This window comes from Phalacrocorax aristotelis, chromosome 17, assembly GCF_949628215.1.
Source record: "Phalacrocorax aristotelis chromosome 17, bGulAri2.1, whole genome shotgun sequence".
Classification (NCBI taxonomy): Eukaryota; Metazoa; Chordata; class Aves; order Suliformes; family Phalacrocoracidae; genus Phalacrocorax; species Phalacrocorax aristotelis.
In genome coordinates this window covers 7,440,214-7,463,413 of record NC_134292.1, presented here as the reverse complement: position 1 = coordinate 7,463,413, position 23,200 = coordinate 7,440,214, and the positions used below count along the sequence as shown (strand labels likewise).

Genomic DNA, 23,200 nt, shown 5'->3' with positions numbered 1-23,200 from the left:
GCTCACAGAAAGAATGAGTTCTGCTTGGAATTGGTTAATAGAGAGTTTTAATTCCCTGCTGCAGGCTCTGGCAACTTAAACATTAGGGAGACGAGATCATTAAAAATCATGTATTAGTGGTACAAATTGTGAATTTTGCCAGACAATAAGTGTCTGTATTTAAAGCCTTGGTATGGTAAGCAGCTTATCTGCTCCTTAACATCCATATCACTGCACAAGGGTTTAGTTCAAATCCCTCTGCTTGGTATTTATCACTTACCTAATAATTGCACCAAGTTCGGATGCTTGATCTCCTTCATTACTGCGGCTTCTTTCAAGAACTCTTCCACCTCCATGGTATCCTCCTGCAGAACAATGGTAAAGCTTTGGCAAGGACAGCGTGCACAAAGGAGAAACAGCTTTTTATATGAGGACACAAAAAGAACTGCAAACTGACAACATAAGCCACAGTTCTTTCAAGGTAATTTTTCCCCGTAGCCACATCACAATGCCAGGGAGTTAGGAACGTTGGATTTTTGGAGGATTTTAAAAAAAATATATTTTTATCATTCTTATTCTAACAGAGCTTTTTGGGGCAAGAAAATCCATATCCCTTTTGTGAAGGGCCTCTCATAGGACCACTCAAGAGTTGAAAAGGAAAAATGTGCTTGTTCCTAACAGAAAAAAAGATAACATGAAATAAAAAGTACAGAAAAGAAATGAAACAAGAATGAACATAAAAGGAAGGATATGCCACAATCAAATGTTTGAGAAGCTGCTGAAACATGGGCCCCCAGTTTTACTGGGTAGGAGCAAGAAATCCCCCCTTCAGACAGGGAGGCACGACCGATGGCAGCCACTCCATAATTGAAAGCCCGAGGTTTCACAGATTTCATTTCTGGCATTTAGATCCTGACCCATGACGTAATCATTCTGGGCAGACATGTCACTACTTATTTGTTGAATGCCATAAAGTTGCTTGGCACAACACAAAACCGAGGAAGATACGATCTTGCTCAAAAGACATATTTTCTAAAGCAAATACGCCCCAAATGGCCAGAAGGTCATTTCAAAGTGGTGCAAAAATACGGATCTATTCCTAAAGCAACATTGCTTTCTATATCCATATTCTTTTTTCATTGGTGGATTAATGTTGACAGGCTACATGGACGAAGTGTTTTAAGGCAGGATTGGAAAGGATTTACTGCTGCTGGTGAGAATGATAACAGTGGTCTGCCGCTGTAAGATCCAGCCAGCTCTCTGCTTTGCAGTTAGCAATGAGAACCTTTTTCAAATAGTTTCATTCAATCATTTACTATTCGTTGCCCATTAGCTTGATTGGCAGCTGTGATTTGCTCGAACACACTCCGTCAAAACTAATAGCCCAAAGGTCCTTGTGAGCAGAACCTTAAACTGTTTTCTTTGGCAAAGGAAACTGGGTTAATAATCCAGGTTGCAAAATACCCTAAATATGCATTTACCTTATGCATGCTATACAAACTCTGAAAGGTTGTTCCTCTGCATAGCTGTTCCACTCTTTTAAATCTCTTACCTCTCAGTGACCAAATTAATAGGAAGGACATATACAGAGAACTACGGTAACAATGATCTCTGAAAATCTGATCTCATGCAAAGGACTTCCACCTTCCACTGTACAAAACCACGGAAGAAATAAAACAGTTCTGGCTACACAATTTTTTCCTAGCAGAGCAAACCATGCCACCGACTGAAGGGACACCAGGGTTGCACGTTGTCTAATTTAAAACACAGGCTTCTCTGCCGAGGAAAAAATTAAAAGGAAGAGGCAGTCCTAATGGATGCAGGCTTGAGGTGTGCAGTAAGAAATGTGCAGAGATGACCGGTTCATAACAGGTCAGCCATTAAATGGCCCTCATGGGGAACAAGCGCTGCCCACAGTCACAGCAGGCTGCATTCGGTCCAATGCAGCCACTGCCCGCCTCACGCCCCTTCCCATCAACTTCAGGGGTAAAAACTCAAAATCAGAGTGTGTCGTCTTATGACAACAGACCCTTATAAATACTGATGTGTCCTGTGCAACTCACTGAGCTTCCAATGATACATTTTAATGGGAAACATCTAAGCAGCAAAACATTGTCTAGCACTTCCCAGTTAAATGCAACCGAGGAACAGTGTGTGCTGCTTCGACTGCCTTCTTGTGTGACCTCGTGTTTCGCACCAGCTCTGAGCTACATTTAGACACCTGATAGAAATCTGAACAACAAATGGGTGTTCGTAAGCATCGCTGTTCAAAAAGAAGTTGGAACAAATTTTTTTTCTCTCTTTCAGTTTTCCCTCCCCTTCATCTTTCTTATAAAGATATCTGGAGTAGATGGGGAAGGAACAAGAAGAGCCATATAAAGTTTTAAAAAATATTCTCTCAGAGGAAAATAAAGCGAGTCATCTGAACGTTTGTGCAGAAGCTGCAGAGGGCTTGTTTTCCCCAGTAGAACTGGGATGTAAATGTGATTTTAAAATGTTTCCCAAAACTTTGAAGAAAGCTATAATCCCACCTGTCAGGCAGTAGACTGATGGATTTAAGGAAGGTGGATTATAAATTTGCTTTTAAGGATGGTTTTACTGTGCATAATTGCAGGTTGAAATGTTTCTCAACTCTCCTCTTGGTTATTCTTACATTCCCCAGTGGAACATGCTGCTCCATACTACATTATGAACCACTTTTAGTTATGTTTCATTAAATATTTATTTGATGTATTTGAAACATCCGTGGTCTGTATTAAGGTTTCTCCTTATGCACAAACAGATTTTATGGCATAACACAAAATTTGCCTTGGTTGATGGGTTTTAGAGAGAAGAGAATGAAAGCAACAACTACAGTTCGGAGCAAAATGAGAAGTCTGAAGATGTCAGGTATCCTCACACCGTAACCAGAGCAGGAAAGGAGATGTTACAGCAAACAATGTTCCAGGAAAGACCTGGTCTCTCCTCTTCCCTACAAACAGGCGTTTTGTTCAGCCTGGTCACATCCCAGCTCCACCTGCACTGCAACGCTCCTGAGTAAGCCCTGTGGTCCCCAGCGCAGTGGATCCGAGCAGGGGTAACACTAGGTGTCACTCGCTCCCTGTGCAAGCAGGCACTTGGACTCTCCTCCGCTGGGGAGCAGCAACAGGAATCTCCAGAGTACAAAAAAGGCCAAAATGAAAATACTTTCTGCAACCATAGCAACCCAGAAATACTGAGGTAGCTGCTGCTCAGAGCGTAAGGAAGAAATATTTTCCCCAAATCAAGGAAACGTTCTTCCCCTGACACTAAGGCGTCTACACAGTTCTCTCCACTTCAAAATTTCCATTGCAAAAAACCAAAAAGAAACAAACCAAAAACCCCATTCTGTTTGTTTCTGCAAGACCAAACCACATCCCCATTGGGGGAGAGAGAACATGGTGTCAAGTTAGCATAAACTCTTATTAAGCAATCAAATGCCATGTGTGTGGATGCTGCCAGAAGATCTCAAGACATTTTTATAAACATAAATGAATTAAGCTATGACCTTATGAACTCACAGAGCATTATTTGCATTTCAAGAGACAAGGAAACCAAGACACAGAAATCAGGGGGCAGAGCCAGAAACAGAACTGATTATCCAGTTCTTCATTAAAGCCACCTAGGAATTTTAATAATATATTTTAGCTTGGATACATTTTTTTTCTCCTCTTATTTATTTTGATATGAAGCAGCTGTGAACAATTGCTTAAGACTTCCAGGTACACAGGGAGCTTGTGTTTTGGGAAAGATGCCACATAAGACAGAATATCAAAACATGTAAAGCCTCCCTGAAGCACAGCCTTTGAATTTTATGTTGCCTTACAATCCACAGTTTTCTTTAATACACCAGCTTGCGTTAGCATGTTCATCCACAAACAGCTCACCTTTGCCACACCCCGAATGCAAGACATCACGGCACTATTTACATTTCTAAGATTTCATCTGTTCTGAAGTGAAAATTATGCTGTTATCGTCCTCCTTCGTTTAGTTACAAGCGTTTCAGGTATCACATAAAACCATAATAGGATTAAGCTCTTTCAAAAATACTCTATTCTGAGCCTACAGCACAGAAAGGAAGGGCTGTCACCGACCCGAACTGTCTAACTATGGCTGAGGGCAGGCAGCCTGCCGGAACTCGGTTCCTGCTGAAAGGAGATGAACGGGAATGCTCAGAGACTTGAGTCCTACCTTTAGAGTCTTCACAGCCACTGTAAGGTTGTACTTCTTCCAGACTCCTTCATACACCTCTCCATACTGCCCTCCACCAAGCTTGTGCTTCATCGTGATGTCAGTTCGCTCTATCTCCCATTTGTCGTAGTTTGGAGACACGCCATAGATAGTGGGCTTATTGCGTTTGGGCGCCGGGTAGTGCAAAGTGGTGATGAGCCCATCTGCGACAGTCGAATGATGATGGACCAACTCTGCTAAGGTGTTGAAGCGGCTCTCTGAAGAGACATACAGCTAGGAGCCAAAGAGAAGGAGAAAGCTCATTCACACCAGAGCATTCATATGTAGAAACTACATTATAAAATTGTGAAAGCGAAGTGTTGCATTGCTTCTACTTGAGCTGCAGTACCACGAGCTCCACAAGCTCTGTAACTAGCTCTCAAAGCTGAGAACAATCAATGCTTACATGGGAAATGCATGGATTCAGGAGAAAATACATGCACTTTGCTGAAACAATATGGAAGGAATGACTGCAAATAGCATTAGATCGGCATGCTGTTGCTTGAAATGTCTTTTTTCAAAAGGCTGCTCCATAAAGCTTGTGGGACATTTCCCAGAGAGTAAGGGGTTGTCAGCCTTGGTGCCTTGATTCCATTATTTCTATTTGGGTTATGACATTTTCACCTGCCTAAGTTCTCTTTGAATTGTCCCTAGCAAACACGTGGCTTCCCTGCTTTTGGCCTAAGCTTCTGCATAGTATTTTGCATTAAGTTGGACAGCCGGTCACTCCATTCTTGTGATGGGCATTGATCAATAACACAGAAGTAAAATCATTACCACTGAATGAGAACCTGCTGTGAGGCACAAGAACACATAATTGTTACCTTTTTAACATTCATACAGAAGATCCATTTTAAGCCTAAAAGCCTACTAAAGACAACAGACAAGTGACTCCCTACCACCAGAGCTTTGTATTTCCAGTTTCACACTCAGGCCCAGTCCTCTGCTAGGCAAGGTGACAAAAGCTAGAAATTTAGTTTTAAAAAAAGCGGTGCTGGTAACACCTGAAGGAGAGGGAGAAATCTTTGTATCAAAGTGCAACAGCCTATGCTGGACACGGCACAGAGAAGACAGAATTGCTCTGTTTCTCACAAAAGACCAAGGGACAACCTCCCAGGAAAAGCAGCACCGTGTTAGCCTCCCAGGCTTCTGTCCAGTGCACACACCGTGAAACGAGTGCAATGCACTGGTCCTACTGTGCACGTTACATGCCCACAGCTACGATCAAACTTCCCAAATGCTTCTGACTCGCTGGGTATGCACTCAACAGTTTGTGCATGTGGAGTGGCCATCCGCCTGGCATTTCAGGAGGCCAGGAAGTTGACGGGGCTACTAGGCATCCGAAAATCCCAGACTTAGGGTCAAATTCTGATTCTTCCACCTAGACAGAAGTTTCGGATTGAAAAAGAAAATGCATCTGTGAAGCTCCAGCAATAAATGAATATGTCCAACAGAACAGGGAGATGCATTTGCAAGAGGGAAAAAGAAAAGAAAAATGTTTGCAGGGAGGGACAAAACCACCCTTAAACTTGAGTAAAGCCTTTGGACTGGCAATTCCCATTTGGGTGCTCCTCCTTTGCAGGCACCTATTTACAGTACAAACCCAAAATGAGAACACGCGGCATTGGAGAAGACCAAATATTCTGAAGCATATGAGAGCACAGGCGCTACATATAAGAAAAGGTGAGTAAAAAAACCAGCCATCTCATCCAAGGAAGTCAAAGTGATAGACAGAAGCGCCTCCCCTCCTCAGCATCCTGCTTGCCCAAACCCCTACTTAAGTTTATGAGAATGAGCCAATGCTTATGTAGGTATGGTGACTATAATGGTCAGAATTGGCAAAAACCACCAACCTATGTGTGTCATGGACTTACTTAAAAGAGCTGCAGAAAGGTAAAATGCTCAGCTCAGACACACTGTGTAACCCAGAAGGGGAAAACAAACACAATGTGAATGACCCCACAGAGCAGTCACAGGCAGGTTAGACTACTGCAAGGTACAGGGTGGCTGCTGGCTTTCGAGCTATGGCCCTTATAAAAGAATGATGTCCTTGTAAGGTGTCTGGGTAGTGAACGTTATATAGCATTTGGTATCCAAAAAAGGCAACTATGCTGTAGAAACCTACCTTTCCAGTGTTGGGAAATCATAACCCCTGCTTAAAATGGCATTTCCTCTCATGGCAACAGCACCTGGGCTTGTGGGAATGGGAGAAAATGCACAGTGGACAACCTGTCTGTAAGCCACTTGAGCTAAAACCACACCATTAACTGCCCCGGTGACAACACATACACTTTTGGATGTACAAGGATATTCAGAGTGGAGGGTTTTTTACACACCCTGGGCTGGAGAGATCTACTTTCTCTTCACTCTTGTTTTTCTTTTGGTACAGTTGCTGATAAAAAAACTCCTATGAAAACTTTATCTCTAGAAAATAAAGGCATCCTCCTGGGGAGCATGTTCTTAACCCTCTACCAAAATGAGTCAGATATTCCTTTGGTACAGGGACTGGACCAAATCTCATTTCAACACTATGATTAAAAAAAAAAAAACAAACACCAAAAAAACCACCATTTTTCAAGATCAAAGAGGTGAAATCACCTTAAAAACAAATGTTCTGAGAACAGAAAAGTGACAACATAGGAGAGGCTTTTACAGCTGCATCACTTGGACCACCAAGCATTAGCCATTAAACCACAATTTAAAACAAGCCATACCTGTCTGGGAATGACTTGTAGTACTAGCAGTGGTACGAGCACTTCACATGTTCACTGAGGACTAAAATATAAAAGTATGGGTGTAGAAGATTATGCTGAACTCCAGGATCACTTGGAAGTATTAGAGAAGTATGGAGAAGGAAGCTGCCCAGGCTTTTACAATGGTTTAGATCTCATGATCTCAAAATCTCATGGCAATTAGAGATACCTGTATTTTGTGTGACAGACTGTATTATTTTGTTACAGATGGAGAAAGAAACTAAATAAATGGCCAAAGGTTTCACAGCAAACCCATAGTAGGATGGGGAACAGAACCCAGGATCACCCTGTCCAGGCCACAGGACAACACTCCATGGCTTAACACACATGAAGTTTTCCATTTCCATTAAAAAAAACCCACATCCACCCACTAAATGTGCTCATTCTGTAGGCATCGTTTTTTTAACCTCTCAGTGATTACATCTCAACACTGACTCCCAAAGGCCTTACTTCCCATCAGCACTACTGGAAATCAGAGTTATGCTGTGTTTAAAACTTCATCTGGAATTTGAAGCATGTATCACAAGAAGATGAAGCAAGGAGCAGCTATGAATGGCATGCTGCCGATGCAGCCCAGCAAGCCACATACACATTCTGACTATTCACTGCAACCTCCCTTCTCCGCTGGCCCCAATTACCAAGCCTTAATTCAAGCTACTTGCTGGATAATTTTCCCCGAGAAAACTGCCCAGTGCTGCTAACTGTACTCATACAGAGGCAACAGACTCGGCATTTCTGCACCGCGTGAGGTTACATAGGGACTCACGCAGTTTGCTTCCCATCTGTGTTGTTAACACAATACACAGAAATTGCCCAAATAATGTCAGTCAAACTCTAACATCGGTCCTGTTCCAAGGGGCTCTGCTTGCACAAGTTAGCCACTCAACTGCAGTTTCTGTCACCAGACCACATCTCTTTTTCCTGGCTAATGTTTATATGGGTGGTTAAACTGGCCCATGCTAACCTCCAGAGCATCCTTAACCTGATGGGATTCTCCCTCCCCAGTCAGCAGACAAAACTGAAGATCCACACACCCAAAAAAAAAAAATCCATTAAGATCCATGATAAAGGAGCAAGTCTGCATCCAGTTCAGCCACAGGAGGCTCCAAGAGACTCAAGCAGGACATGCGTCCTGTGCCCTTAATGCTGAGGATAGCAGGATTTGAAGAACTGGCTGGACAACACTGTTTATTCAGTTGGGTTAACTCAATAGGAGGCTTTGCCTCAAGTACTATCAAGTCAGGAAAACCAAGTCCTCTGTACCACGGAAGTGGTTTCCCAGATGACTAGCTGCACTGTGCCAGCCAAATCAAGAAAGGTCATTTCTAATGCCTTCCTTAAAAACAAAAGCCACCAAAAAAACATTAAAAGTTGGTCCAGAAGAATATGATGCATTAAGCTGGAAAATAAAAAAATCTCCTGAGGAATTTTTTTTTGTAAGGTTGTTGAATCCCAATGCATTCAGTGTGAATGGTGCTAAAATTAAGACACACACACCTCTCATTTTCTTCCTAGACCCTTTAATTTTCCCCAGGAAAAAACCTGGGCAAGGCTGCGCAATGCACAGCACACCTCCACACTGAGCAGCAGTTGCTCCACACACTGCTCTAATACCTCTTTCTCCCGATAGTGTATTCTCTTGGTCACAGGATATGATCCCACCAAAGCCATTCACCCTTATTGCAGCACCTGCAGATATTAAATTCCCTGGACAGGCTGAGTAATGATACAGCAGGCTGGGAAGGCCCCAGGTGCTCAGGGAGTTGAAGGTAAGAGCATTCCTCAGCAGAGCCATGCTCTGCTGTGAAGTGGGTAATAGAGTGCGACAAGAGCAGGTCAGAGCGGCAGACCTGCTCCAGCAGTCTCTATTTCGCAGAGGGAAAAGCAGGGATATTCGTGTTTCTCTTCCCAGCTCCTCGGCTTTGACAGCCGGGGACAGGGTGCCGAAGAGTGCAGCGTCCCCCAGGCCAGCAGCAGAGCTGGCAGCACACCTGCTGCTGAGCTGTAGCAATTCGCTGCCCAGCTCATTAACGCAAATCAAAACCCATGTGGTTTAACGCACCAGGCTGCAAACTGCAGCGCCTGATGCATGGACATGGCAAACCGCCCCTTCTGCAGGGATGCTGGCAATGGGGAGGACTGGGGCTACCTCTTTGCCTGCCCCTGTAAAAAGAGCCAAAGCCCAGGAGCCACAGCTCTCAGCCACCACCGCTTCTCAATTCTGTACTTCCCACCACCATCAGCTGCAGATCTGCTTTAGTGAATTGTGCTGACCTGCACCTTTTCTCAAAAACACCAATTCAAGCAACTTTGTGGAAAACGAACAGTTAACCTGGCTAATACAGACCTGAATGGATTGTTGTAGCTCTGCAGAACTGTTTTTTGGGTTAAAAACAGCTCTGCTGGGATAAAAGTCTTCATGTGCCAAACCCTTTTACAGCTAAAATGGAGACCATGTGCTATCGCATCATGGATGCATGCTTATTTACACCAACTGAAGGAGGCCCGTGTTCAAAATGTTCACATGTGAACACTGCTCATCTGCCAGCATCGATGTGAATAGAAGGAACGTCAGCTACAGAGACAGGAGGAGGAATAATATTCCAGACTGCCATGTAGCCCTTCAAGTATGCTACATGTCAGCATTTCACAATGCCGATTTTGACCACAGAGTGTGTCTACATGGGAGGAAAGAGGAAGAATCAAAGCGCCATAACTTGGAAATACATTGCCTTAAATAACATGGTCAGAACTGTCTAAATTAAAATCTCTTTGCTAAAGCAGACAAAAAAGTATTTCATTACTGAATAAAAGCTGTTCATCTTATTAGAGGTTTTAGAGTGATGAGCCTGATTAAATAGGAAACGGTATGTACTGGTGGTTCCCTATGTTTTCATACTAAAGATTTTGCTGTCAACACTGCTGTAAGAAGAATAAAGCTCTCGCAGAACAAAGGAAAATTGGCCATGGTGGGCCACTACTATTCTTGATTATTATTATTTTTTTAAAGTACTTTAATGGCACAGAATATGTCATCTACTAGATGCTGGCAAGAAGAGCCTCAGCAGCCATGCTCCAGACCCACACTTCAACTTCTGCACAGGATCTAAAGAGACGCTGCTTAAAACAGATTCATTAAAAAACAAGATTTTTCGGAAACCCAATGCCAGCAGAAATGTTTCCATGAAATTCAAAAGAAAAATCTGTGGAAAACTATGCTCTTATGCTAACATTTCTCTGCAGCATCCACAAAGCACGGCGTTGCAACACTTCTATAGCACACAACGATCTACTGAAAAATACATAAATGAAGAAACTAGAGACTGGGCCCATATAAAGGTGAAAGTGCCTACCCGTCTCCAATGATCACGCTGAAATACTGTAGAGAAATCAAAACAGTAGTTTAAAATATTGCAGAATAGCTCAAAAAGCATTCTGTCCCTAATATTTACAAGATTATTAGCAACAGGCACTGACTTTTCTGATTTGGCAGTCAAAGAGATTACCTTTTGAACATGTGGGACAAGTATTCATCCTGGGAATCTCTTACTAACGATAGTATCTCCTACTTTAAAGTTTTCCACTACTGCAGTGTATTTACCTCACCAGAAGTCTGCTAAAGGAGTGAAACTATTTTGCCACGGCTGTGTCAGAATCTCACAGTTTATTGTAACTACAGGTGATGGACATTGTGATGAGGGTTCGGAATTGCTCAATTCAGTTGCTACTACTTGACCCTGTGCAGTCAGTGGACAAAGCATACTGGCAAGGTTTTCCTTCATGGTTTGGATAGCCTGCAGCCTACCTTTCCGTCAGATGCAGTGTTTATTCTGTAGTGGTAGACCCTTCCTTCGTATCGCAGCGAAATAGACCTCTGTCCTGGACTGCTCTCACTCTCGCGCACAAGAAAGCTGCCGTTGATACCACTGCTCAGAAGGTACTCGGCAGCGTTACGTGAGACTGGTCCGTGGTACCAGGAATGCTTCTCCAAACTGTTCACTGGGGTGATGTAGTTGCTGGGCACCCAGCCTTGTCCATTCTTCGTTTGGGCCTCGCACCATTCCCCATTATGATTGTAGCCCAGGACACGGAGCTTTTCACCTTAGCACAAGAAGAAAATATATTTAGACATGGCAAATCTGGGAGCTGAGGACAAAGGTAGGTTCTTTCTGGATAACAGATCATTAAATTATCTCCTATAAGAATAGGTATCTGACTGAGCAGGGAGCATGTGTGTTTCTTTAAACTTGAGCGGACCCCTCAAAGCCTAATAAAGTCACATGCATGCTTCAGGAGTTTGTTTGGCTCTCGTGCAGTCCTGCTACAGCTCTGATAGCACTTGAGCTTAAAAAATGAATCCAGCAACTTTTATTTGAACTGAGTTGGCTCGATGGGGCCAGCAGAGAACAGGAGTGGATAAACTATTAAAAAAATAATTTCATTTAGCAAGGTAAGCAAATGTGACTTGGAATACATGTAAGGAACAGAAAGGCTGAGTAAGAAAATCCTATTATCTGTACAGTTGTTTTCATACAGGCACTGTGTTTTGGAGAACTATAAAAATGATAGAGCCCAGCCTCTAAAATCAGCTTAGTTTAATTTCTCAGTTCAAATTCTTGCTCCTAATCGAGACCTTAGTTTTGGCAAAGTTTCTTGCCCAATGCAAAAACTTCAGACAGTTTTAACCTTTTAAAAGGTTATGACTTTGAGAAAAATTTGTATTTGTTTAAGAAGAATTCCCACAGTAAAAAAAAAAATTCCATAGGGTTTAGTGTATAACTCAGTTATTCCACAGTGACTTTCTTTCCTCTGCCTTCCCACACAGTCCCAGTACCATTCTGCCCAGCCACCTTACCTTTAGTTATGCTGAGAGTGTTGTCCCCACTCGCCACAAAATCATACAGTGCAACAAAGAGATGGGGGTCATTTTCACTGGGACAGGACAGAAGGTTTTCCTTGGAGTTCCAGCGAGCTGCTTCACTCAGACCCTGGGGCTCAAAGTCTGACACTACCGGTCTCTGAAGGGCTTCTGGAGGAAGACAGAGAGGGGAAAAAGCAGGTCATTTTTCCTGATAAAAGCCATCTGGTTAATCCACGCACTCCGATCTGCTAATTTGCATTGTTTCTTGACATGTGTACTCCTCATGTGTCAGAGGACAGATACGGACAGTTCTTTAATGCAGACCTCCTGCCACACAGGCAGGACATCCTCATGCCAGAGCTGTCCCCCAGCCTGCCCCGAGCCCCCAGCTCCTGCCTCCCACGGCACACAGGAGAGGGAAAGCCCCTCTCCCTCTCTCCAGTATATGCTGCTCACGTAGGCTGTTTGCTGCTTGTAAATCCTTTGGCTCATGCCTAACTGCTGGAATGGTTAGATCTGAAAACAAACCAAGACCTTTAAAAGGTAAATCCCTTAATTATCCTATAAATGAAATTGCCAGAACAGGCAGCACAGAAAGCCAGGCAGGGCAAGATTTATAAAACATGGTATTTAAGAATGAGATATGTACTTCTGTTCTCCACAGTATTTTTAATCATTTCTCTTCTTATTTGAGTACAAGGCTGGGCCTTTTTTTGTTGCCCTCTCTCCTGCCTGCTGGTCTTGAAACCAGAGCTCGGCAGCAAGCATATTTCACACAATGAGCTTTCTACATTTTTAGGAACCATGAGACTTCTCCAGGAAAAGAGATTCCTGAAAATTGAGCTTCACAGGTGAGTAGAAACCAACTGCCAAAGTTCTTTGTACACTGCAGCACTTTAGGCATGTGATATTCAGTAAGTATCAGGCAAGTCCAAGTACATCAGGGAATTTTATTGCAGTTGCTCTGGCAAACCCTCCCCTCCGGACCTTGATTCAAGAGTCTGGGGCAGTGATGCTCCAGGTAGCTGTGTCCCCCCACTCTAACGTGCCACCCCCCAGCTGTGCTGGCAGCCCCGCAGGTGACTGTGCAGGCATGAACCCAGGACAATAAGTTGTGAAAATCTTGGGCTATTTTCCATCTGGATGAGTTCATTGAGCAAGGTCACAGCACTGCACACAAACCATCACGTCAGTGCAGCTATGGGGACAGGAAACACAGAACTATCCCACCCAGCCCCTTGTGTCACAAAATTGCTCTTCATTACTCGGCATCAGTCCCCGCCTGCTCCCCCCAACTCACTGCTGAATCCCTTTTCTGCACTGGCAAACGCAGCAGGGCTTTGGAGGGAGTAATCCCAGGCCAAGTGTTTTCTACATTACCAGGTCACCCGGGAGCACAGTTCTCCCTTTGTACTTGTCATACTCACTCACACGGGGCTGTTATGTGGATGTAATCACACCAAAATATGCTTTTAACCCTATTGCTTGTTTGGTCAGGAATCCGGTATAAGCTGCACCACTAAACCAGTGAAGAACTGATAAAATCAACACCAGAAAAAGTATGGAAGTCAAGTGTGGATTGTGACAGGTCCAAACACATTTCCCAATGGGGAAATGCTAAAAAAAAAAAATAAAACCAACCAAAACATCCCACCCCAAAAAAAACCCAACCGAACAAAAAGCACCCAAAACACACCAACAAAAAATCCCCCAACCCTACAAACAATAACAAATCTCAGTATTTTCTAAGCTTTGGTGGTGAAAGTGCCACTATTCACTCACAGTCAGTCTGGCATCCTTGATGTGTTGGTCAGATCACCACTGGTAAAGACTCTCTGGGTGATTGTTTATGGACACAAGTACTATTGGATTATTTGGAAAAAGTAATATCATATATTTGGGCAGAGAGCAAAACAGCAAATATACACACTGTTGGGCTTGTTTTCCTAGCCAAACTGTATCTGCAGGGAGATATATTTTTATAGTGAATGAGAGAAGTCAAATAATTCTGCTTTCTAAATGATTCCACAGTCAGAAAAGGTGGTGGTGTGTTGGGTGGTTTTTTGAAGCACCTTGACATCCTTGCTTCTCCCTCCTGTTTCCCGCAGAATACTTTTTAATAGTCTGGGTTTGCTTCAAGAGGGACAATGAGAAAAGAAACAGAAAATCCACTTTCAGAAAATTAAGCTATAATCATTTTACCATGAAAACGCTTTGATCCTGTCAAGCCCATTAAGCTCCCTTATCAAACACAGGGCGCTGCAGTGACTGGAGATACTCCAAGGAGTTACACCATCAGTAAACACCTGGAACAGACAGACAGCAGAGAGCTGCAAGTAGCAGATACACAACCTCGGGAAGGAGCAACACCATGATGCTCTGCCCCAAATATGGTACAAACCAGTACATGCTGCATGGTGGGATGGACCGTAACCTCCGTTAGGAAGGAAAATGCCTCCCCCACGGGGGACTGATTCGACAGGAAGGCAGGAAATCCAAGGCAGGCTCCCCTCCAACTCCAGCACGATTGCAGCCCAGTGAAGGACAGCTCATGCACAGCCACGGAAGGGGATGCAGGAGGAAAGCCAAGAGCTCCACAAGAATCCCTCCCTCGTGCCCAGGCCATGGCAATGCTGGGACTGACTCATTACACACGGATGCCAAGGTATGCGCTTCGATTCAGACCATGAGACAACACTGTGTCAAACACTGAAAACACCCACAAGCTGCGGTGCGAAAATCAAGGAAGGCTGGTTTTGCTTGATGACATTCCTACGAACACTGACTCAGTGATAACAGTCTGCAAACCCAACGACTGGCAAGAGCAAAGGCTGTTAAATAGATGTATTAGAATTTGCTAAGCTGGAAAACCACACAAGTCCCCCGGTGAATACACTGGATGCTATGCACAGATGGGCTCGTATCCTCTGTATCCTCCAAGTCGACTACCCCCTGCTCAGATGCTGGCACCCCGCCGGAGATGCACGCTGCGTGTGAACGCTGCTGCGCAGGACAGCACGGCAGGGAGATGCAAGACCCAACTCTCGGGTTGGGTTAGGGCTGGCATTTCCAGAAGGTAGGAAACCCGAGTTAAGCACTGGCGGGGAAAGCGGTGACTGAATGAAGCTTGAAAGGCAGCAAGAAAGGGACGAGGAGGCTCCAAGTCAACACAGAGAAGAGCGTAAAGGAAAGAGCAGAGTTGTGGTGACCCGAGTGTAGCAGAAGCTTGATAGACCGTGACAAAACACACCATTAAAGGTCTGGGCCCCAAGAGGAGGCTGTCAGCAGACTCAGGACACAAAACCGTGAAGCGAGAGAGCAGACAGGACGTGTCCATCTGGGAGCCACATACAGCTGGCTGTCAGCAGTGCTTATCCCTCTGAGTTATCCCCTGGTAAATTTGCCCAGGCATTACGGTCTTTCAGAGCAGGAATTAGACATTGCTGTTCATACCTATAGAGGGTCTTTTTCAACACACTACAGCTTCTTCTCCTCATACTGCTGGTTTAAATGACAATTTTACAGTACTGCTGAGCTCTTCAATTGGCCAGACTCCTCCTAATGAATCAGCCCAGCTGCTATTCCTACAGGAGGGTATCCTGGCACAGCAATGGGGCAGGAAGCAAGCGTAATTCAATCTGTTATCTCTGCGCTGTGATTCCTTCCACGCATCTACTTTGTGTTCTGCTGCATCCCAGCAAGACTATAATTCATTACTTTGATCATACTGTTCTCTGGATGACACCTGGATTCCTGGGAGGAGACCCGAGGCAATGCTGTAATTCAGTTCTCCACTAACACCAACTAAATGACAACTCTTAATTAAAGCGGAGCAGGCTTCGAAATAAGAAAACAGCAGCTTTTATTTTGAGGCATTAGCCATAAGAATGTCTTTCATTTCCCCCTTCAATTAAATTTTTACCAGGAGATATTTATGTTTGCACACTAAAAGGTTTCATAAAGGGTAAGTATCTCCTGCTAATTACTGTTTATACGAAGAGATGAATCATTGTTAGGGACTGTGTAAGAAGTTCTCAGATATGAATGATTCTGGTCTAGACCAACGCAAGCGAATTTCCTTAGTAATTTAAGGGAAGGGTTGGAAAACAGACAGAAGCACGGAATTACACTCGGCTCCTCCACAGCTGACTGTGGGGCAGTCCCGAGGGAAGGAAGAGACCTCCTGTCTCCCTACAAAACAAACATCCTGTGGTCTCACAAACTGTGCTGGCATTTTTTCCGCGAGGTTTTTAGAGCGAGGGAGCACAGAATACATCTAGTAATCTCTGTGGAGGTACAGCACATGCTGTCTAAAGCTTCTCCTTTCCCTACATTCCTCCTACTCTCCTTTTGCCCTGGAAGGAATGATGATAAATGGCAGATGATAAATGGCAGGCATGGATTCCCTACGCCTGATGGAATATGGATTTTAAAAAAAAAAAAATAATCTGTAAATCAGATCATTCCAAAAAGAAGGAAGGTTTCGTGTTATTTCAGACTCACCCCTTTAGTGAGATTATGCTCAGCCTCTCTTGTCACCCACTCCACAGCACAGGCCATACAACCTTCTGCAGCAAAGGCTATCGCTGTCACTTTTGCTCTTAGGTGGTATTTGGAAAGTCCACATTCTTACAGCCAGCATGAGGACAAATGATCACTTTTTAAATATTGTGTATTTCTATACAGAGGTGAGGAAGTGCAAAGATAGATCCAGCCTCTCTCAACCAGTCCCACTCCCCTTGTGCTACCCAGTGCTATTGCCAGTCTCCCCAGCTGTGCTACCCTATTTCCACCCCCAGCGAGGTGCCTTCGTCCCACAGGCAGGCTGCACCCCTTCTTGCATGGCCACCAGCAACCTCTGGCACTCTAAATACTGAAAACCAAGTCTGCTGAATGCAAACATGAGCGAACAAGGCCACCCATGGCTCCTGCTTCATTGCCCGTGCACAAACAGGCCCTCAGAGTCAACCGCAGTGTTTTATCTGGTCTAACACTAAGCACCAGTGGCTTCTCCACTCCTCCAAGAGATGATTCTGTCATCTTGGGGTTTTTTAGGGCTTTGTTTTGGTTGGTTTTTGAGGGGGTTTGTTTTCTTTTTTTTTTCTTTTTCCTTTCTGGAAAAGTTCACTCACATTATCCTGGAGGTTCCACTCAAGTTCATTCACTGTTTTTATCCCATCTTTAACCCACTAGTGACATAGTAAATACCATCTTTCTTCAGCCAGCTAATCACAGTTGTAGATGTATGGAGTGGAATAGTGGGTATGGCAGAAATTTGAAATTTATTCACAAATCTGCTACTAAACTGCTGCCTGACCCTAGATTATAACCTCTGGTAGAGGAAGGGGCAAGTAAGTAGATCCAAGTGGACGTCAATGACACGCATATTTCTGACAACTTTTACCTTTACAATTTCTGTTTTGGTTTCTTTACCAAGGGAGCCAAGGTTTGCCTGTTTCTGACACCTGGGGAGGGGAAGCACCAAGCAAGAATCAAAGAGATTTACTGTTGTATTTCCCTATTTTACTAAGCAGCCCCATACTGCTCAGGGAAGGACGAACACATCTGTGGATGATCAGTTTTAGATCTGAGGACAGTTACAGCTCTTCCTATGAAATTATAATCCTTTCCTCACCACAACCCATGGGAAATAGTAGCAAGTACCATCAGCCAGATTTTTTAATAAGGATGGGACAGGCGAGAACCACTGGAGCAAGCACATAACTAGCAAGCCATCACAAAGCCAGAAATATATTTGAAAGCAAGAACACTACTGAGTGATGGTAGAGGAGAGGCCAAGAGGTGAGAAGCAGAAAATAGCCAAGGAAGAGAGGAAACAAACAGCAATGCCATCTTAATGCACTCACTCTTCCTAACATTGACTGAAGACCTGCCTGCTGATCCCAGCAACAGCGGGCAGGATGAGTCTCTGGCACTGCAGATGTGGGCCTGGCTCAATACATGCCCAAACGCCTAAAAAAGAAACTCTCCAGGAACGGGGCATTAGGCTACAGGTTGCTGCTCCTCCCCAGGCTCGACTACTCTAGCTGTAACAGGACACGAAAAAAAGAAAAAAAGAAAAAAAAAAAAAAAAAAAAGAAAAAAAGAGAGAGGGAATCTGACAGCTGGCAGGGCAGAAATCATTTCAGTTAGAAAACAAAGGACTTTACTGGTGTCTCCAAGGCAGTTTTTAAACTTTACAGAGAACACTGACAGGTTTTAAACAAGGCTTTCTGCCTTTCAGTGGTAGGGCAAGCCCAAAAAGGCAGCAAGACTATTTCAGCCCCTATTTGGGACATGGACACGTTCTGTTTTCCAGATCAGATTGGCAGCAGTGCTTGCTGTGCCTCTTCCCTTCTACTCTTTACCCTTTCTTGGTGTGAAGTGGGTGAGGAATTATTCAGTTTGGCAAAGCCAGAAAGGAGAAAGCAGATGACAGAAATACAGATCCCTCACATTTTTAAATAATATTTAATAGTGGGAATAGAAACAAGGGCAAAAAAATGGCCAGCTCAAACATCAAAAGGAAATCTCAGTAATCACTAGAACCGCTTTAAAAATATTTTTGATCAAGTTAAGAAAAGGTCTCAACTTCTTCAGCGAGCAGACAAGCCTGCCTGGACACAGCAAAGCACACAGCATTGGGATGTAGCACCTGCCATCTCCCCACATCACCACAAAGAGGACTCTACAAACAATCCTCCCTCCTGCAAACTGTTGGAGCATAAAAGCCTTTCAGAAGAGGACCACCAGGAAATAAAATCCCATTTTTGATTATTGGTCAAAACACATGTACACTTACAGATGTGCCTGACTAAATCAACCTTATATCAAACCCAACCTCAATGCAATATTTTCAAGAGTTGTGTTTAAAAATACAACAAACAGATTTGATTTTGTTGCATTCCCCTGCTATTCATCAACCAAACACTGTCATGTTTTTGTTAACACACAAAAACCAAACTAAGAAACTGATTTAGGTAAAACTTAATCTATCCTCTTGGCTGTAACTGGCTTTCCATGCAACTAATAGACTGTTCATCCTTTAAGAAGTTGTGTTTATGGTTTCATAGTCTACTATAGTAAAGAAACTTTCAGCTTTCCCCTCATGTCCTCAACAGCTTCCCGTACAACTAAGATAACAAGAGCAGAGTTAAATCCTCCAATTGTATCACCATCATCTCCTTAATCCTTTCAGAAGCTTCAGCGAGGCTGTGGGATGCACATGGGAACGGACTGGCCATCACACACTGCTCACAGGGATCCAGGAGCAATGGTCCCTAGTTTCTGACCCTTGGCACAGACCTGCCCCCTTCTCATGAACTGCCAAGCTTAAGTGGTTTCTATCAAAATTAACAAATCCAGATGTAAAAACTTGTTACCTTCTTAAGGGTAACGCAAGCAAATGGTTTTCACTTGTGCCCTTAGAGTACAGGGGTTTGGGGCAAGCCACCACTTCTCTTTGGAAGAGTCCTCAACAGTGCTTTCAACATCACAATAATTTTCATTAGAAAGCTGCCATGTGGGGACCTTCAGCTTTAGAAAGGAAAAACAAAAAATCCTACTTTTTTAAAACTTCCCTCCCATGAGTATAGATTCTCACTTCTCACCCTGCTCTGCAAGAGATCCACAGTGGATTAGGGTGGGTCCTGGGCCACCTATGTCCTAACCGACTGTCAGAGCACTAAGATTGCAGTTGCCACATTTGTTCACCTTTAACTTGCCGCTTGGATGCTGGCTTCAGTTCTGAAGAGAGCTGAGCTGAGAAATTAGACCGAGCTACTTTGATAGAAGATCGTTTAGAAGTTGTTTCAATGCTCATTTCCCATCCCATCATAAAAAATAAATATGCAACCACAGTCTCAAGGAAGCAGAAGGTGGAAATACCACAATATTATCGTGTCAATGATCATATTCTTAACTTGATACTGCCTATATGGCAAAGTCAATGGATGCTCTAATCTTATTATGTAACTGCGTTGCAAATTGGGGAGGGGGGGAGTGGTTGTAACACACACAAAAGAGAAAACTTGCAAAAACAGTCAGGGTAACACCCTTGCAACATCATCCTTTAGCATTCATTTCTGCAGGGAAGAGAGGCCCCAGATGCTCTGCCTATTCTCCCAGGGCTGTGTTGAAAGATCCGACGGCACAGAAAGGAGGCCCAGCACAGCTCAGAGCTCCTCCTCACCACGCAGTCTGGCCGTGCCCAAGCAATACCAGAGCCAGGGGACACAGACAGAGGTTTTATAGACCTAAAAGATCACAGAAGAATTCAGTCACATAAGAAAGATAAAGTTATTCATATGCATCCGCCCACCATTAGGTTTCTGAAACTTTAAATAAATAAAGTCAGCCCTCTGGAAAATGTTCTTTGATTTTAGACAATAGAAAATTCTTCAGACCCACTAAATGCATCTGACAAATACAGACTCTTGATCTGAAATTTCTTCCAATGGGTTTCCCACAAGAAGCCATCTGTAAATTTTGAGATTCCCAAGCAATGAATTTCCAAGGACCATTTCTCCACTTCTCCACTGAATATTCGAGAGTTGAGCAACAGCGACTTGCGATAGGCCCCAGGAAATCAGCTGCTGCCTTTCGTGCCACTGATTTGATGAGTTAGCACGGTCCTTCTGGCATGCTGATTATTTTTACTGAAGCAACATTCAGCAACACAAAAGAAACTAAAAAAGCCTGGACCGCCCCAGCGGGATGGACACAGCCCTGTTAGCACAGAGAAAGGGCCGGGGCTGCACGGGGGGACCCATAACGCTGCTCAACAGATGGGGTGCAAAGCCATGCTGGGGTGAAGAACTTGCTCGAGGTCATGCCAAGCAAAACCTCAGCCCAAAGTCCCCCAGCCTGGCACGGCGCCTCTGTCACCAAGGCTTTCAATCCGGACTAGTCGGGTCCGTATGTTTAACATCTCAGTGCCTACAAATAACCACAGCTGTGACTCAAAAAAATTACCTTCTAAAAGTAAACACACAAGAAAATTCAGTTAAATCAATGCCTGTGGAAAGCAAACTTACAAGGGGATAACCAAAATGAACTAACGCACGCTGAAAATATTTTACCGATGGCCTCATCTAAATTTTCTTCCTGAGCCTGGAGTTGGTTTTACCATCCTCCTCTCACGTCCAAAATAAGGGAGATCCTTCCCTGGGCAAAAAACTCAAAGCTGAGGCCTGAAGATACGGCTTTGTTTATGGGCTCAGCAATAAGATCACTTGACATTTTACAACCATAAATGGTAGAGCCGCGCTCCCTTTGTATACTGCAGTTAATGAAAGTCACCTGGGGTCTGGATGCCGCGTACACCGCTCGGTTCCCTCGCCCCTGCATGCGAAAGCCCAGCCTAAAGCTGGCCAGGACCAAACATCTCCCCAAGCCTGGCCCCAACTTGCGAGCAAGGGATAAAACTCGTGTCTGGGATGGCGGCGGGGTCGGGCCGTGCCCCCCGGGAGCACAGCAGCCGGAGCTCCGACCCTGGTCCCCTTGGGTACTCACTCACCTTCCAGGTAGCAGCTGGAGGAGGAGGAAAGCCCTTTCTTCGATTTGCAGCCCACCAATTTCAAGCAAATCTCCAACATTTTCATTTGTTAGAGTTTGGCTTTGGCTGTCTGATTTCCCTTCCCCCCCCTTCAGCTTCTCCTCGCGCTGTCGAAATATCCGGTAAAAGTCTAAAAAAGTCTAAAAAAAATCCAGGAAAAGTCTAAAACAAAATATCCAGGAAAAGTCTAAGAAATCCACACTCTGAAAACCATTACAAGGGCGAGCCCGAGAGGCAGAAAATCCTGGGGCCCCACGTCTCCTCTCCCGGGGAGTTAACTCCAGCCATCTTCCCTCCTTCCCAACTCTTTTGGCGGGAGAGAGAGGGGGAAAAAGGGGGGGAAAACAGAAAAAAAGAAGATAAAAAGCAAAGCCAACCAAGTTGGACAGAGTCACTTCTGCCTGCCGTTGGCGGCAGCTGCCCGCATGCCGCCGGGCGCTGGGTGCAGGCAGGGCTGCTGGGGCTCCGCTGCCAACAAAGGGCCCCCTTCAGCCGCTGCCTTCCTCCATGACATCAGGCAGGCGAGCAACGCCCTCGCTCCTTAACCCTCCTCCTGCCTGCACCCTGCCTGCCGTCCCTCCCAACGCCAGAGAGGCGAGGGTGAAAATCAACAAGTTTCCCCTGCCTGGGAGAGCCCTCCTTGGTTTGGGAAGGGGGGAATGGCAGGATTAAGGAATAACGCTGCTGCTTTGGTGCTCGTGGTGCTTTGTGCATGGGCTCTGTTAAACCAAGTGAATTTTAGGCAATTGTCAAAGTCTTAAAAGCATGCCATTTCACAGCATATTAAGGGAAGTGTTTAAATACTGAGCCTTGTAACAGGCAGAAATAAACTGAGAGCTATGCCCATTCGGAATCCAGCACAAAAACTGCAGGGGAGGGAGCTGGAGGTCCTCCAGAAGACGCTGTCTTAGCAGCTCTGTGATAATTACAGGCAAACAGATTCAAATCTGAGCTGATGCAATTACACTCACAGGATACCACTCCTCTTGCACAAGGGACCAAAAGTTTTCACTCTCCCACTACCCACTATTCTTTTCCCCTACAAACTGTGCCTTTCCCTTGCAGGTTTCTCAAGGCTACATCTTAATAACTGCTCTCCAGTTTTGCATTTTTTAATACATTTAAAACAACAATCACTTTTGTTATATATATTTATATTCTAGATGTAGATATATATATTTAAAATACCTATCTATAAAGGAGATAGCAAATTGCGTGTGTATACAACTGCATATTTTTTTTTTCCACCAAGAAATCCCGTTTCATTGGGGTGCTTCTGCTGCTCAGAGCAACAGGTGCTCAGAAGTGCAGAGTTCATCAGGGGTGCGAAACAGAGAGGCTGGGGAAGATGGCCTGGGAAGCCGACCCTATCGCACACTCCACCGCAACCTGTGGAGCACTTGGTGTGTCACATGCAGGATTAACAAAGCAGCAAATCTTCATTTGTGACCCTGAAAACTTCCCTCCACATCTGACAGTTTATTTTGGCAAGGCTGCTGACTAGCTAGTGCTCTTTTGCCCTCCCACGTTTTCAAACATTTAATACTTTAGGGGAAACTGCATGCTTCCAGCATCTGAGTACCCTGCCTCCAAGACAGCAAACGTTGCTCAGACTCTTTAAACATTCTTTTATAGCATTACTTTGTCTCAGTCTTCTGATCCATGGATGTACATATGAAAGACAGCTTGGAAAGAAATCCTTGGTCTCTCAACCCATATTGAACTGCAATAATAGTATTTGCATTCTTTTAAATGCCACAAGTCACATCATTTCTAGCAGAGAAATCACAGTAAGGACAGTGC

The 23,200-nt window shown here is 44.3% G+C and overlaps 1 protein-coding gene across 3 annotated transcripts in view; it reads right to left on the bottom strand.

Moving 5' to 3' along the window:
• ABL1 (ABL proto-oncogene 1, non-receptor tyrosine kinase) overlaps positions 1–23,200 on the bottom strand; it is an 82,407-nt gene that overhangs the window by 12,252 nt on the left and 46,955 nt on the right. Inside the window, exons 1-5 of one of the 3 annotated variants that reach the window (XM_075112479.1) lie at positions 21,359–21,916; positions 11,836–12,009; positions 10,786–11,081; positions 4,189–4,461; positions 260–344 (exon numbers count right to left, since the gene is read on the bottom strand). In XM_075112479.1, the coding sequence (XP_074968580.1) occupies positions 260–344; positions 4,189–4,461; positions 10,786–11,081; positions 11,836–12,009; positions 21,359–21,443 (913 nt within the window). In that variant the 5' untranslated portion in view covers positions 21,444–21,916. Of the gene's footprint in view, positions 1–259; positions 345–4,188; positions 4,462–10,785; positions 11,082–11,835; positions 12,010–14,043; positions 14,143–21,358; positions 21,917–23,200 lie in introns of those variants that run through there. The other 2 variants (XM_075112480.1, XM_075112478.1) reach the window with 2 other exon arrangements.